This window comes from Strigops habroptila, chromosome 3 (assembly GCF_004027225.2).
Source record: "Strigops habroptila isolate Jane chromosome 3, bStrHab1.2.pri, whole genome shotgun sequence".
NCBI classification, from domain to species: Eukaryota; Metazoa; Chordata; class Aves; order Psittaciformes; family Psittacidae; genus Strigops; species Strigops habroptila.
The window spans coordinates 6,936,418-6,953,913 of record NC_044279.2 but is presented as its reverse complement, the minus strand read 5'-3'; the positions used below and the strand labels follow the sequence as shown (position 1 = coordinate 6,953,913).

The 17,496-nt window shown below is 43.0% G+C and overlaps 1 protein-coding gene across 3 annotated transcripts in view; it reads right to left on the bottom strand.

Moving 5' to 3' along the window:
• Positions 1-17,496, bottom strand: part of CAMK1D (calcium/calmodulin dependent protein kinase ID) — a 225,211-nt gene that overhangs the window by 120,190 nt on the left and 87,525 nt on the right. For all 3 annotated transcript variants that reach the window (XM_030479852.1, XM_030479853.1, XM_030479854.1), the window contains exon 2: positions 7,100-7,231. In XM_030479852.1, the coding sequence (XP_030335712.1) occupies positions 7,100-7,231 (132 nt within the window). The remainder of the gene's footprint in view (positions 1-7,099; positions 7,232-17,496) is intronic.

The following is a 17,496-nucleotide window of genomic DNA, read 5'->3' as shown; positions in this document are numbered from 1 at the left end:
CTGCTTCTTCCATAACACATCAAATTATTTTCCAAGCTGGAGCTCTGAGCATTGATGTACTTCCATCCCCTCTGACCTGCGCCCTCCTCCCAACATGGATATGCCATTTCTTGAGTTCAGTCAGGGAATGGAGTGACCTTGAGGAACAACAGTTATGCAAGGGAGATTTCGTAAACCATCGCCCCCCAGAAGAGAGGACAGCCGCAGTGTCACCCAGCAATGACAGTGAAATGACTCATCACACTGTAACCTACTTGAAGGAACACAACCGTCAGCATACACATAGAACAAAGGCAAGCTGAAACACAAATGCCACACACCACTGCTAAAGCTGTTATGGAGCACACTGCATGTAAGTGAAACTGTGTAAGACCAGAGTAGATACAAGGGATTTTGTTTGTGTTTACTATTTGAGAGACGATTTTCTCTCTCATTTAATGTATTTGGGGATTTTTAAGATGCCTTGATCTGCTTCCCTACATCTGTTTATATCTAATCTAGCATGAAATACAATCCAGGCAGTCCTGGCTACAAAGTCTTCCCCTGCAAAGTTTCCAGCATCTCAGTGATCAAAACCAGTGTCAGCTCTGTTTCAGGTTTCACATTTTTTTCACTCACATGAATTCTTGCAGCAAAATGATTTCCTTAACAAGAAGTCACCTGCTAGTGCCAAGGCAGAGCTGTCCTGTGCCATACCCACGTGTATAGGGTCAGGAACCTGAGAAGGGCAATTCGCCCAGACTGCATCTCCTTGATTCAGGAGGTGATCTCATGGTCTAAAGCTGATGTAAGCCTCCAGGCATGCCCAACTGTCCCCCCACCCTGAAGCATTCTGTAGATCCTGGCTCCTTTCCACACTTCCTCCCTAGCAGGGATGCCTGCAGCAGTGCCCAGCAGTAAGGGTGGCTCCAACGGCCCGTACCAAGGTCCCAGTGGGCACCCAGATCAGCCCTGCAGATGCATGGGGCCAAGGATGAAGTGTACCCATGTGGGATGCCAAAAAATATATTCCTGGAAGTGCCCTACTCTTCCACCACTGATATCAACATCATTAATAGTACCACTGGATATCACACCCTGACTGGTAGCCTCATGCTCAGGCACCCCAGGCCATCCTCAGGGCTGCAGGGCCCCGCTGGGGAGCCGGCTTTTGGGATGCCCTGGATTTGCAGTTGGCAGGGCTTGGAGCACGGCTGCATGGGGAGGGCAGAGCCAGCCTTCTGTCACCCCAGCACAACTGCAGTGGCATGAGCAAGCCAGGTTTTAACAAGTAAATCTACATAAAAGCTTTCTCTGGAAGTGATTACTTAATATAACAACCAGCTGTCTCTTCAATTCTTGCTGAGACAGCCCATCTTCTCACTGTTATTCACAGAGGATAAAAAAAGGGGGGGAAAAAGAAAAAAGCAGCAAGCCTGTTTTGTCTATAGGGTAAGCAGAGCTTCAGAGAAATAATGGTACCTGGCAGTCAGAGACACCAAGTGCTTTCCTCATTTTTCCCTTTCCTAACAATCCCATTCATTCCTTTACAGGAAAAAGAGCTCTTACTGCAGGGGTGTAAAGAGGTAATTAGTCATTAACCCCTTAAACCCCAATCTCACAGCTTTTTGTACATCAGCTACAGAATCTAATTACCATCACTTTTATGTTAGCACTTATCAACACAGAATCTGAGTGTCTCCAATTCAGCCAGCCCTGTACTCCAGCTGTGTGACCTCGCACAGAAAAATAATCACCATAGGAGAGCATTACCGGCAGAGCCTCCAGGCTAGGAAACTGGAGTATCGGACCATCCAGTCCTGAAAGGGCTGTATTTTTTGACTCGGACACAGCTATGGCTTGAATAGATAGGTCTGTCCCACAGAGTCACTCAGGAACATTCATCTGAATTAATTAAATGCCCAAATTTATGTTAGGGCACATTAAACTTCTGCATGGCCAATTTTATTCAGAATTAATGTAGCCTTTGATTCTGAGTTAAATTGCACAGAAGACTTTAATAAGAGGTAACTAATGGGATTTCAAAACTAAATTTGGATTCGTCTTCCTAGAAGCTATTGGGTTAGCCCTGGAGGGATGAGGCCTTACAGAGACAAGAATCTGGGACAGAGAGGTTTTAGGGGGAGTTTGTCAATGGGCTACTGAAAAGGAGCAAAAAGGCACAATGTGTTAAATTACCCTTTTAGCCTTCATGCAAATCTTGAGGAGGGGTGATTTTTACACATTTGTTATGAAGGGTGTCCTCTCTAATGTCAGGAATGGGACTACCTCCTGGGATGGAGCAAGGGACCCCTTTGGCCATCATCTGATGTATGGAAGAGCAGGAATTCCCACACTTTCACCTGCTTCAGGAACACTTTTCATTGCTCTTTTATGTTTAGTTTTGAGGTGGGTACAGCCCTGACCTCCCAGACTTTGCAGGAGGATGACACCCCTCCTCTCTCCCTGCTCCTTATTACAGCAGCAGCTCCTGGCTGTAGGTGCAGGCATACAAGGAACGAGGCAGCCGCCTGCACATGAGTCACTGCCTGACCACCCAGTGCCCCTCTTCCAAGGAAATGTGAAGGAAAGCACCTGCAGAATTTTAGCCGACTTGCTAGAAGCAGTTCCATCATGATGTTTAACAGAGGCTTCAGTCTGCAATTAGGCACAGCTCTGATTCGTAATAAGGAATTTAATGGTGCTTCTACAGGATCTGGGAGCGTAAAGAGGAGAGGTAAAGGTAGGACATAACTAAATAGTTACGAAACGATGCTTAAAATCCCTGTTCAGCAGAAACTAGCTAAAGCAGTGTATAATTTGTAAGCTGAACAGTATCTGCTTAACAAGGCACTTGTGCACATTACTGCTATTAAGTAATCAATACACCCGGGTGCAGGGCTACACACAGTTTATTGTTCTTCCCTTGCTTTGCTCTGACTCAACACTGAATCTGTATGATTGTGCAGGTATTACCCAGGCAGCTAGAAAGTTTCTTGTGATAAATAGTGGCGTAGCCAAGAAAAAACAACCACCACCAAGTCAGGCATATTTTTCTCTGTCTGACTCTTCCAAGGTTGGGTTTTTGTTTTCTTTCTGTTTAACTAGAACCTCAGACTGGTGCTTCTCTGCAGCCCAACTCTTTGCACCACCTACCGCCTTCAGGAACCTGTCTAACAGACAATTCATCTTTCAGCGTGTTCACACTTGCACAATTACAATAAGTGGAAGAAATTTCCTCTATTCTACAGCAAACAATGGAAAGAATTGCATTTACCTTTCTGCTCAAAGCCAGAAAACAGTTGCTTTCAGAGCAAGTTATGAAACTCCTTGCTTCTCAGGTCAGGTTTGTGCCACATGAAGGTGAACATATGCTGTCGTTCCCCACAGCCAGTTAGTTATGAAAGCTGCAATAGCCTTGTCCTAGAGATCCAGTTTTCTTCCTCAAAAATATCCTAAACCATAAGAACCTAAACCATGTTTTCCACCGCAAAAGAAATAAATTTCAATGGCTAAACATGCTGCAGCTCAGCTTCTCACCTGCTTTTGTGACGAGATGTAGTATTTTGCCCTGTGTTCACCTACAGCCAGCCAGCACACAATTAGAAGAAACAGCAACCCTTGTGCACCAGCACATCATCTGGGCTCTAATCAAAGACATTAAGGAAACTGCCCTCCTTATGTGGTACCAAACCCAGGCGCCTAGTGGGACTTTCTGCTCTGAAGCATCCCTTTAGGCCTGAGCTCAGCAAGGTGAGCTTGACCTACCGGAACAAGTAAACATCTAAAATTAGGCATGTGCTTAAACACTTTGTCAGGCTCAGGCTCCAGGTTTGGCTGCAGACTTAGTCTCTCCCAGCACTGCTCTCAACAGCAAGCTCCTTCCACTCCATCCCCACCCATCCGAGTCTTTGGGGAATGTTGCCATGGATTTCCACGGGACACAAAAGAGTCCATATTGGAAGAACCCTGTTAAGGTTGCTAGGCGTAAATATTGACTTAACGGCTCTTCCGCCTTTTTTCTTTTTTAAGAACAGATTTGTTGGCCACGGCTGGAAAAATAAAATGATGGAGTATGCATGATTCACTCTGGCACTCACACAAACATGCAGATCAGTTGGCTCGCAGCTCGCTCCTCTGTTAGCAGAACATCGCTTCTAAAATGTGTCATTTTGTTTTGGCAGCAAGAGCGTCCAAGCCCACAGACAGAGAGATAAAATATCCTACCTTCCATGTACTCCGTATGGGGACCACTGACCTTCCCCAACACAGAACATTGGATCAATAGCTCCAACAGCTTTTTAGTTGAGACACACAGAAGGACTGACAATTGTTTCACACTGAAAGCCCAGCCCAGAAATCTCCCTTCTTGCGCATACTCTCCTGGGTTTGCTGGCACAAGAAATGACCTCAAAATGAACTGCAGGTAAGACTTTTCATTCAGAAGTCTTTTTATTTGAAAGCAGTCTGAAAGCTGCTTCACAGACAATAAATATTGAAACAGACAGTAACTGCTGTGACAGAAGGTCACACAGGAAGCCAGCAGCAGAAGTGAGAAGGGACCAAGGGTCATTTGATTCATGTTTTCATCATCAGGTGCTACTTCCTACAGTACTCCATGCACAAACCTTTAATTCTGAATTTAAAAAACATAATTTAAATATGACTGCAACACACAACATGACTCTCATCCTTTTCCGTATTGGTTCTGACAGATCTAGATGATTTGGAAGGACTGGCATGGGACAAACCTCTACCAAGGCAGCATGAGGGTACAAAGCGTATGTGACACTTGTGTGTACCAGTCCTGGTCATGGCCAGTACAATCTCTGGCTGTCCCTAAAAACCTGCTCAAGACACACAGGGGCACAAGGAGCAACCCTGAGAGCTGGCAGAGGCTGCGCAGAGTATGTTCAGGATTCCCCAGTAGACCCTATTTGACCTAGAACCAGGGGAACCTCAAGAAGAGCTGCACTTCACAGCACTCAGCAGAGGTCTGGCTAGAAAGGAAGTAGCTCATCAGGAGGAAGACAAAAAATGGATGGAATGATGGAATTTAGAAGGAGAAAGTCTAGTGGCAGACAAGAGATCCTTCTTTAAAGGATCACAAGGAGTTTCCTTGATTTCTGCTAGGCAGGGTGTCCTTTGGGACTTTTATCCCATTGGAGTTTAAGCACCTACCATAACACAAAACCAGAAAGTGAGACGAAGATCAACATGTGCATATTTGTATTTGCTTTGCATCCATCCTCTGTGGCTCTACACCTTTCTCTCAGGGAACAGGGACCTGTTCCTCCTGCCAGGCATCCTCTGTGCACATTCCCTTCACAAGTGGCAGTTGGTGCAAGGCTGTGGCACCTCACAGCCACACAGAGTAGCCCAGGGCTCTGACACCCTACCCACTACTTAGACCACACACAAACTAGCAATCCCCACTCAGAATTAAATTACGAGAAGCAAAAGCAAGGACTCTTAGATACCTTTGGAGCTTAGCAACAGCCACTCATGATCCACTCCACCTCTCCAAAATCTATTTTTACTGACAGCTTTTGAAGCAGAGAATTCATCAGAGAAACAGGTTGATATTCCCCCCTCAACTGTAGGCAGATCCAGTTTGTTATTTTCTATGTGTTTCCTTGGTGGCACATACACATTCAATACTATGTCTACTAGCAAAGATGTTTATTTTCAGAATAAATACAATGACATGCAAAGCTTGTATTAGCAACAGTGAAGTAGAAGACATCAGGAGATAAAAAAGCATAAATCTCTCTTTTGGTCATAATGTGCATAGGACAAGAGACCAAGTAGATCTAACTGCAGGAATCCTTACTGCATGCCAATATTGGTGCTCTTATACCCACACATGAATATCAGGGTACAAACACATACAAAGGCTGTTTCAAGCTGTCAGTTATTGGCCATTATTACCTGGCAACGGAGATGGCAATGGTTGAGCTTTACAAGAGGTTCACAATAATACCACACGCCAGGTCAACATGATGCATTTATCACTGGGTTTACATTGTAATGACCTGATACAAGTCCAGCAATGAGCAGGCAACTGCAATAAATGCTTGTAGCTGTTTGGAGTGCCACTTATGTTCCTCCACTGAAAAGGATCCCCTTTGCCTACTGAGATGGCTGAGTTTGCCCTTGAACCTGCTCTTTTGGCTTAGGCTGCCTGAGCATTTAGTTCAGAAGTATCTAGCTAGTTTCAAAGATTTAGGATCAGTTTTGTCACATGTTGCCTAGATGATCAGCCGTCAGCTCCTACATGACCAAGAGCTGAGGCAAGAAGTCCCACTAGAGATAGAGTGCAGTGAGAATCAGAATGCCCCAGTCCATCATGAACTTCTGTACCTTTGTCCTTCCTTTAATTCAATCAGAAGAGAAGGTACTTTTAGAAGTTTAAACAAGTTACATGAACCAAGCCTAATGCAACCAACCTCTTTCCATTTCTTGGAAAGAAAGTCAAGGGTGATGAGTTCAGATCCAGATGTCTCAAGTACGGTGAAATCAATCCCACCTTTAGGGCATAAGATGAGGAAGAGGTAAGGATCAAGCTTCTAATGACTTCAGTGAATTCATAGTGAGATGAATCGTGAGCTGACTTTTTCTTATCCGTGTGTTCCAGACATGGTCAGGAAAAAATACACACTGTGGACAATCCTGGTAAGTCCTCCTTCCAGAAGTGACAGAGGTTCCTCTCCATGGTACAGGTTATCACCTCTACCACCATCTCCTATAACAACTCGTAGCAGGCCACAGTTTTAGAGCAATTTGTATAGAGACTGTTTTAAGCACTTGGAGGTTATAACCCTGCTCTTGCTCTCCTCAAAGCCAGTAACCCAGCTGCTGAGAAGAGCAGTGGATAAGGTCTTTTTATGGCATCATAGGCTTTACTCCAGCCTAAATCCTCTTTCCCACTCTGCAGTCATCTGGCTGTATTAATACAAAAGATAACCAGAGCATTTTCCACTATATTTTCAGCTTCAATCTTGTCTGCCTGTGATGGGCTGAATAACCTGTCAGTCACACTTGTCAATCACTGTTCCTGCTCCTTAAATGCAATAGAGTCATTGAAGTGAAGAAGCAGAAATGAAGGTCTGATACTTACTTTCTCAGAACTGCAATTTCATTCTCTATGCTGCTTTCCTTTCCTTTCAGTGCCTTCTTGGGAATGCACTTGACTGCAAAGAGTTTCCCACTTGCTCTCTCTTCAGCCAAAACAACTTCAGAGAATGCACCCCTGAAAGAAGAAAAGAAAAACCCTGGTTTTAAGTGGTGCCTTTTGTTTTGAAGCTGTTAACTGAAATGTATCATTGAATACAGTTCTTCTTGTGCCTTTTGAAAGCTGCTCTTACTAATCACGGTAATGGCATTATGAGCATCTTTGCCTTTACAAACATATGCAGACATCCACATTCACACAAAGTACTAAAGGCTTACCAAATACAACGCTTTTAATAAAGGATCATAGTCCAGCAGAGGTATGAGCAAAGCTTGAAGATCAGGAAGTACCATTTCTGCACACAAAGGCATGGATCATGAGCCGGCTGCTTATTTAATGGATGATGTACTTTTCCGCTTTCTGAGGTTTTTGGATAAGCAGCACAAAGTGCCTAGGACTAAATGACGCACCAGTGTCAGGAGTACTCTCGGTTCCTCAGCGACCACAAGAGGTCAGGGCCTTCGCTTTGGCCCTCCCTGGCAGCCAGAGCATCTCCTCACCATTGGCTCAACCCTGACTCAGGCCGGGAAGCAGCGTCAGAACTTCTCTATGTGTACTGAGTTATTCCACAACACAAACTGCTGTGTGTAACCGCTAAAGCCAAAGAATCGGATTAAATCACAGGTCCAAACAGCCTCCCTATGGTTACCCCAGAGAGAATTACACAAATAGAGAAACTTCATCACAGCAGCCAGCCACTAATTGCCAAGAGTGGGCAGTGTCTCTCCTCCATTCGATTATTCCATAATGGCATATTATTTCTTGCACTTTCATCGCTTCCTTAAAAGCATCTAGACCTGACTGAGAAGAGGCCAGGAAAATGTTACAGTCAGTGCTATATACACATTTTTTCTGTTCTCACACTGTTTTTTCTGAGCATTCGAGCATCATTTAGACACTGTTGGTCTGGACAGACCTTTGTTGTGGCACATTAGGACCATGCTCATGTTCTGCTGCTCATTACTGGTGCAGCAGCAAAGTACTGGGCCAGACAGAGCATTGGCCTGATGAGGAACAACAAATCTTTGCTCCTATTCACCAAAACCTCTTCCTGAAGCACCTGCTTTGTCCAAGAGTGACCAGAGACAAGGAGTTGTCTAACCAGATCACAAATGAAGGATCCACCAGCTGAAGGTTCATATTTTGTTTATACAAAAATAAAGAGGCAGGAAGCTTTCCTTTGTTATTTCCCACCCATCAGTAGATTATTTTGCTCTTCCACACAGCTCTCTGTGAACAATGCTTGGGGAGCATGCTGAGCAAACCCAACCACACTCCAGCCCGCCATTAAAATGTTAATGTTTGATCACAGCTTTATTTGGCTACCACAAACTTTCTCTGACTTTCACTCCCCACAACTGCTTGTGGATAAACAGAAGCGTTTCCTTTCCTGGCCAGGCTCTTCTTTAAGTCACGCACTTCGATGACACAACCAAGCAGCTGTGACCTCAACCAATGGTTCCTGAGTTGCAAAACGACTGAATGAATCATTAAGCCTGTGGATAAGTGGATAGCAAAAGGAAGAGGCTGCTGCTTTGGAAAGCAAGTGCTTGTTTACCCAGAAACGCCTTTGTAGCCAGCAGTGATAGGGAAATGGCAACGGGAAGTTTAGGAATGGATGAAAAGAGACTTTTGCAAACTGTTGTGGCGAATGTTTGACAGCTTGTCTACATGTGGCAGTGACGCTCTGAACCAAGAACATTTTGCCTCATTTCTGCTAAAAAAGAGAGACTCTGACCACATTCATGCCACTCAACTACAGGAATGATTCACTGTTTTCTGCTTTGTGTATCGTCTACCATAGCACGTCAGAGCATCATGGACTCCAACTTAGTGTCCATGCAACTCATCCTAATGGCTTGTGCAAACAAGCCACCCAAAGTGTTTTTGAAGACTTATTTTTTGCTTTCCTATTATCAACAGTCCCAGTCATTTGATTCATCAAATAGAGTTTTTGTCCTGACCCTCATGCTTGTGACAGCCAGACCATAACTGCAATACAATCCTTTTACTGGAAAGCCCTAAGACCTCTCAGTGCTTATTCAGCTTTGGTTGCAGACCAGGGTGCTCAGAAACTTACAGGACTGCTCCCAGCTATATTTCATGAACCCTTTAAGCCCCATCTGCTTAAGCTTTCAACACTGCATTTCACTCCAGCTGTGCCTTGAACAAGCTTTTTGACTTCAGTTAAATGCCATTAAAAGCTGCATATTCATACCGGTCGTTTACTGATCATACAACCCTCCCAGGGTTTACGATATTATAAAAACACAGAGAACTCTCATCCCAATCTGGATTTCATTGCTGTTCTCAGACAACAAAATAAAGGAAATCCTTTTATATCCCTCTATGCAATAAAGGCAGCTTTGGGAAACACCTCTATTTCAGCTGCCTTCACTGTGTTGCTGGATTTCTTTCTCCACTTATCAGGACAGCCACGGGGTTCAGTGCTTGGAAACAGCCTCTGTGAATTTAAATGACATTTTTTTCAGGAGCTCCAAGATACTCATAAAACCCAATTCCATATCTCCTTAACAACATTTCTCATTAAAGCATGAAATAAGCTGAACCTCAGCTAAAGCATTTGCTCACATGTCAACCCTCAGCACTGACAGGGTGCTTTTTCACATCGAATTTTATATGAGGCCATGGCATGAAATTGATGATGCTGGGAAGAACCCCCAGGCAATGGCGTGGGAGCACTGGGGTGGGTCTGCCGGGAAGGCAGGAGGGAGATGCCAAGCAGTCTGCACTATCGTGTGCAGTATATGTGCTCCTGTGTCCACAGAGCAAGAGGGTTGGAGGGAGCAAGAAGTCAATGGTCAAAAAGATAAGTGAAATGCTGGAAGGAAAGAGAAGGGAGGGAACAAATGCAGATAGGGATCAAAGAGTTAAACACAGACTGAGAGGAACCATCGGTATAAGGCAGGAAGAAAGAAATGATAGCAGGGAGCATCAGCAAGGAAAAGGCAGCAAAGACACTCCTGGAGACAGGGGAGTGTCAGAAAAAATAGTGAATAGATGGGCAAGCAATTATTATATTTCAAAAACACAGCTGAATTCTGAATTCATCCACCCTTAATGAACCCATCCAACCCCCACTAAACCCCTCTTGACTCATGCATGAATAGATAAATACCAAAGTCAGAAAAACAACGCTGCTCGTTTTCTTGCGAACAGAAATATGCTATGAGCAAATTCTCTGCCTCCTCAAATAAGTTCCCCAGAACTACTGACTTGTTAGGCTTGTTAAAGAATACTTTTTCCCCCAAAGAATTCATGTGGCCTTTAAAATCAAGACATAAATGAAGGAAGCAATTTATCTCTAAGAATTTACTACGATTCTTTATTGGGGGTTAAACGTTAATTGTGTACAAAGTTCTATAAAGGTGTTTGGATTTGGAAAATGTTGCATTTTACACCATCAAAGTGGTAGGACTTCTTGTGAAAAGGACATGGCTTCTATTAAGCATCATCAAGCCATGTTATATGATAAAAAAAGGAAAGAAAAAATATAGAGAAGTTGGAAAACCAGAATGCTACATGTCTTCAGCTCAGACAGGGCTCTGGATTAAAACCCCACCTCTCCTAGGAAGTACCGTATGGTCTCTACAACATATTATGTTCCCAAGACCTGCTATTTGCAACCAATATGCCAGTATCTCCATGGTCACTGCACTGAGCCAGAAAGATATTCAGAAACCTCTTAGTTAATCTTGTATTTTGAACCAAGAAGTTTTGTCTGGAATTTCATGCATGGGAAAAACACAATTTCTGTGAAGGCCACAAGCAAAGAGGGGTATTTTTTTATTCTGTGAAATACTGAGATACTGAGAAGGTGTTTGTGAAAATATTTGGTGAATTTTATTCTCCCTCCTCCCCCAAAAAATATGGTTGAAAAGAAGTATTTTCACACTGTGATACAGATACTTTTCTTTTTTAAAAGGGAGAAGAGGTTAAGTGATTAAAAGTTATGATTTTTAAAGGCATCTGCAATGGTTGGAATGTCTCATTCCCTTCAGCTGCGAAGAGGTAATTGCAACCTTCCCAACATGCCTGTAGATCCAGCCTTTACCTCTCTAAAGAGGGGCTTCAACACCTTTCAGGAACTCTCCTTGTCCTTGCTGGACACTATAGCAAACAAAAAAGCATCACAGTTTTAAGGAAGTAGGACAGCGTGAAAATGGGTGAGAAACTTCTGCAAAATCAAACCACCTTTAGCTGCTGAGATACGTGTGCAATAACAACCTATTTCTGCAAGTTTTGACCATGTTATCATTTACTCTAGAGGATCCATTCTTTTCAAACTTCTAATTAAGGCATGTAATAATTTTATGATCTAGATCATTTTTATATGATTAGGAACAATATAAGGTTGGGGGGAAGGGAGGTTAAATGACTTGATGAGTGACATTGAGATAACAGCAAATTCTAGAGGGTGATCAAGACGTTCAGACTTCTCAACCCTTTGCACATATCTGGTCCATGTACATCCTATGACATGCCAATCTTTTATGGTTTTAATTGGTTTACGTTATTTCTCATCTGGTTATTTTCTTTAATCTAGATTTAAAGATTAGGACTTTAACATTAACATTATATACAAATAGCATTCATACCTAAACAGACTGGATTTTCTTTTAGAAAACAATGGTTGTAAGGCTAGGCTATCCTGCAGATCAAAGCAAAATAAAGGACAAAGAACTTTTTCTTTCATCTGTTTGAACTATAATTTAATATGAACACTTAATTTCTGAAATACAATGAACAACGTAACTGACAGCAAGTCTGTTTTTATTATAAAAAAGAACTGCTGTCACAAAAATATTGACAAAGTGAAGACAAAGACTTGATGGAGGGATAAAACTTAATTTTTCCATTTGCAGAGACCTCTATGTTGAGCAGTTTTCCACTGCATTAGCAGGTGCTCTGTCATACTAAATCAACAGACATAGTCAGCAAACAGATTTCATGTCTTTGGGCTGTGTATGGCTAATGATCTTAATTACAATACAGTTGGTTTTCTATGTGGACTTTGCCACAGCCAAACCATGGGTGAAAAAATAGCAAACACTCATCATCGGAAAAATAAACCATGTCCACAGTGAAGATCAACCTGAGATGGAACACCGACTGAATCAAAGTGAGACTGTCAAAGAAGCAGGTAGCATGGCTTTGGTAATCACACACAAATTCTGCTCCTTGACTCCCCAAAGAAAGGTTACTTTGAACTGCACCACAGTTTGCCCAGAGAAGCTGTGGCTGCTCCATCCCTGGCAGTGTTCAAGGCCAGGTTGGATGGGACTTGGAGCAACCTGCTCTAGCAGAAGGTGCTCGCGCTCATGGCAGAGGGGTTGGAACTGGATGATCTTAAGGTCCTTCCAGCCCAAACCAGTCCATGATTCTGTGAAACAGAGGCAGGTGTGTAAGAAAAGTCTCCTCTGGCATTTCACAGCTTTTATCATGGGCCTCAAGGAGTTAACTGTGGGATGAGCTCAGGCTCTGCATAACCAGCACATACCAGGTTGGTCCTGGTCCTGCAGACTGGTTTTCTACTAAAACCATTTTTCTGCACAAGTCATGTTCTATATTTTTTAATTAAATTTTCTACCCAGTCATTTCTGTCACACATCCTCATTATACCAAATTCCAGGCTCATCCCAACATAAACTCAATGAAGTTTTTCTCTCCAAAGTCATGTCCACGAATGTCCGACAGCTGTGTGAAAATGAATTTACAATGAAATTTTTCAATAGCTCAGTGATGTCCGAATTCAAAGTCAACAAAACTGAAGTGTGGAGTGTGCTTTTACCCAGCCAAGAGAAGGATTTCAGTACTGTTACTTGTGGTATAGAAGTCAAATATCCCTACACATTCCCAAGAGGTGAATATAAAATTACGGGAAGAGAAACACACACTGCCTACTCTGGTTGAAGGCATCTATTTTTTAGAGGACAAATGCTTTTTCTAGCTATTTTCATTCAACAAACACACAGTCCCAACTGTGCAGCCCCTTCTATGGGAATGCTTCCTCCGCCTGGGCAAGAGCTGAGCAATCAGGATCGCTGTATTAGCACTGGTATTTTTAGCCTCACCACTCATTTAACTTCCACTAAGCCACCCAGCCACTACTGAAAACGCTGGTTGCTAACTTGGGGCCCAGACAGCATCTGCTGTAATACCAGACATGGCTCTGTCTGACCCTGGTTCCCTCACCAGGACTGATCCTGATCCCCACTCACAATGATGTCCCCCATTCCCACAGAGACACCTGATGCCCAGGGTTGGGGCTGCTATTACCCATCACAGATGATGAACAGCACTTAAACTGTGCCAAAATGCTATAGCCTGATGGACACTCAAACGACAATAACAAGGGGCAAAAATACTCTTTGATGGTGTTCCTTGTAGCAAGGAGCATCTTTCTGGACCACTGACATGACCCTCAGCATTTTGACCAAGGCAGAAGGTGCATTAAGACCATTGGGGTCTTCCGATGAGTAGCCACTTCCCCACAGTGTGAGAGAAGCCCAGGAATCACCATGCCCAGGGATGCGCAGCACATCCCCAGGTCTAGACCTCATCTCTCCAACCACCTTTTCTGCTTCTTCTCTAACATAACTGTTGGGTGAGAGGAACCACATCAATACACAAATCTCTGCTGGGACTTACAACCACAACCATAAGAGAGACACCCAACAATATCATACTGGAGCTACAGCTTCCTTCCCAGTTTGTTTTTCTCTCTCCGTTACAGGGTGCTCACTGTGCTAGAATGAGCAGCACAAAGCTTTCATCTTGCATAGTCACCAAAAGTGTTTGGATTCAAATTCCATTTTTTGGGGTACTATTATCTACAACAACAACAGCTTAGTGTTTTGACAGTTTTTGTCACCAGAGTCAGCTGGAAGAATTTTAATGCCAATTTGAGATTTATAATTTCTTCTGTTTTAGCTACTCAACATTTTATACTCTCAGGGGGAAAAAAGAAATCAAAAGAAAGAAAAGCAAACACCAGAAAAACTAGAATGAAGATTTAAAATCCATGTCACCTACTTAAAGGAAAGCTACTTAGAGGAGAAAGACTACTATGAAGACAGAAAACATCAATTTAAAGTTTCACATGATAAAGCATGAATTTATAACAAAATAGTCAAGGTGGTTTCCTTCACATCCCCACCTCTTCCTCTGGACCACCGCCATCAGAACACAATCACCTCATTAATGGCCAACAATCATTTCCACCCAAGTCAAAAATTGCTGGAAATCATTTAAACCATTCTGTAGTCAAAATTAGTTCTTCACTCCAGGATGAATTTCAAGTTCACAGCAGGGCATGGCACACACCACCAGCATTCCTTGTCAATGAGAAACTTCCTTCTCCTCCTTCAAGCACGATGTTGTGATGCACCAGCAGAGGTGCCACACTGCTTCTTTACACCCTGAGCACTTCCCCCTGACCACCACTAAGCCAGCCCAGCTCTCACTTGAAGGGCCAGCAGGGAAAAGTCACATTTGAGACCTGTATTGCAATGCAGGCAGGAGAGCAGAGCACTGCTGGGATGGCTTCCAGCCATAGGGATGGGAAATCCCACAGTGCTTGGGGCACTCCAACTCACACACCAGCAGGATGAAGGAACCAAAGCACATGGCCAAGGAAACTCTCAGGCAAGAACAGCCTTTACGTGCAGAGCAGAGCAAGGCATTCAGTGTTCAGTGCCATAAAACTTAGGTTCGAAGATGAATAAACCACATAAAGCACAGAAATTAAGCCAAAAGGAAAAGTTTCTGCAGAAGCTCTTCCCTTTCTGAAATGAACTAATTTGTTTTAGCTGCCTGGTGTATGCTAATTTAATAGGATGCTATGCAGTCTGTTCTGAGACAGTGATGCATGGATACTAAAAAGGGAAACTTGCCCAGCACAGATCCCCAGTCATGTTTGTTATTACAGCCCTCTTCTTTCCTGACTGTTTGCTCCTTTCTTATTAATCCTGGCCCCTATTAAAAAGGGAAGTATTGTCTTTACAGGCCTATTACATTTACATTACATCCTCAATGGCAATCACAGTAAAGCTACCCAGAATCAAAAGCAAAACATACAGCTTTCTGTATAGAGATCTTCCTTCCATTATACACTTCACAAAAGAGCTGTTAAGCAGTTTATTTTCTCCACTGATGATCACTTTCTTTCCAAAGTGAGTATTTAAATACCTTTTTTCCACTTTCATCTTATAAGACAAAAGGAGCTCATTATCTCCCAGGATTTATCTGATGGCAGCATTCTCCCACCGAAATAACCTTTCTTCTTCTAATAATGACTTCAAACCTTTCTTGAGGCATATGCGATCTCCACAATTTTTTTCAAAGCACTTCCCTGTTCTGACACTGATATATGCAGGGTCTATTACAACACATCTGATTTCTGAAGATCTTATCTGGCCATATAAAGCAGACTATGCCAATTTGAAAAAGCATGTTTCTTCTTCCACACAGAAACTTAAGAAAAGATCTGGCACAGCATGGCAGTCTCCAAGAGGCTGGATCAATTAAGGAACAACTAGATGACATTGCATTTTTTGAAGCAAAGCCAAGCCAGTGCAGACATTATAGTTTTGCTCGCAACAATTCCTAAGTTCCTTCTAAAGAGAAGGTTTTAATTAAGATTAAACTAGAAACTGCCTGAAGATCAAATAACTTTGAAGTTGTGTCTAAACAATGGTAAACTCCCATTTAGTCAGGAGTTCAGCCTAAAGGTGTCTGCACCTTCACAAATCCAAGCTGTAGAAGTCTGCACAGCACCTCATTCCTTCCGGTGGTATTTATCTCTCTACAAAACAAAGCCAAAGCATCAGTTCTGGTGGTCTTCCTCAGTGATCATAAGCAAAGGATTATGATTTTCAAACACCAACCCTGTCTTTCATGACCTGTATTACCCATTCTGCAGATGAGGCACTTGAGGAACAAGAACCACATGGGCCAATTCTTTTTATTTAACTATGATATTTTAAAAGCTGGGAGTTCTGCATAATCTAAAAATGTCACACTCCTTTTATACTCAGAGAAGCATCTCCAATAGACGATTACATCTGTCCTGGGTTCAGCATTAGGACCCAGGACAACATCCCATCTAAAAACATATTGAGGGCACCACACTATGACTCTGTAGGAATCCTTAAACCCTATCAACCAAAAATCCCCTGTTCCATTTGGCACCTAGCTCTGGTCAAAGAGATCATCTCAGATGCACAGACATGAGCACCAAAATGCCTGTCAGACAGCTGCAATTGAGTTAAATGACTTCCAGCCTTAGGATCTGGCCTTACTTCCAGAGAAACCAGAGTCTGACTACCCAGAATGAAAGTTCTCTGAGCACATCTCAGTGGGTTGTTGACATCTAAGCTATTCCCCCATGGCCAAGAGATGGCCAATACAGCAGTGCTGGGTTAACTATCTAACACTGGTCAAATGAGTCGCACCCTAAACACATACATCTCTTGATCTTTGCGGAGAGCAAAGGGAGCCTAGGGGGAAAGATGAAGATACCTACAGTGTGGACACTTTGAAGGCTAAGGCAAATAAATCTCCTTGCCAAATAATAGGACCTGAGTATGCAGAATAACCACATATTTCAAACAGAAGTAGGATTAGCAGTTGTATGCTTCTATGCCCATGATCACAGCATGGCTCCTGCCTATTCTAAGGGCAAATTTAGATTAGTTAACCAGACCATGAAACCAAGGCACATCTTCTGGCATCTGCTTTTTCCAGTTTAATCCTTTAGACCCAATCTACAGCCCCCAGTAAGGAAGTGCTCCCCATGAACATGATGAGCAGCCACTGAAAGAGGAGGCCACAGGGTTCAGAGCTGTCACAAGCACAGCTGAACAATTCCCATTGTGTAAGAGCTCTTCTGTGCTGCTATGAAACTCTAATTGACTTGTTCTCATCCCGTTGTTTCCCAGCCAGCCACTCTTGCATATCTGTTTTAAATATTTGGACTAAAAATGATGTGTACTTTGTATCCTCGCCCACTGCAAGTCATAGCTTAGAATTAACAAAAAAGATAGAGACACACAATTCAATACAATGGAAAATAAATTGTTTCATAGCTCAGAACTGAACTCTGGTAAGAAAAGCCACCACAGGATATCCAGAGGTCCATCTACAGTCTTACTTCTAATGCTCACCTCTTAAAACACTAGAAGAGTGCTTACTCTCCTACTCCCCAGCCTCTTTGCTCATGTATCCACATGCAGTTTCATGACTGAGCTAAGAAACATTAT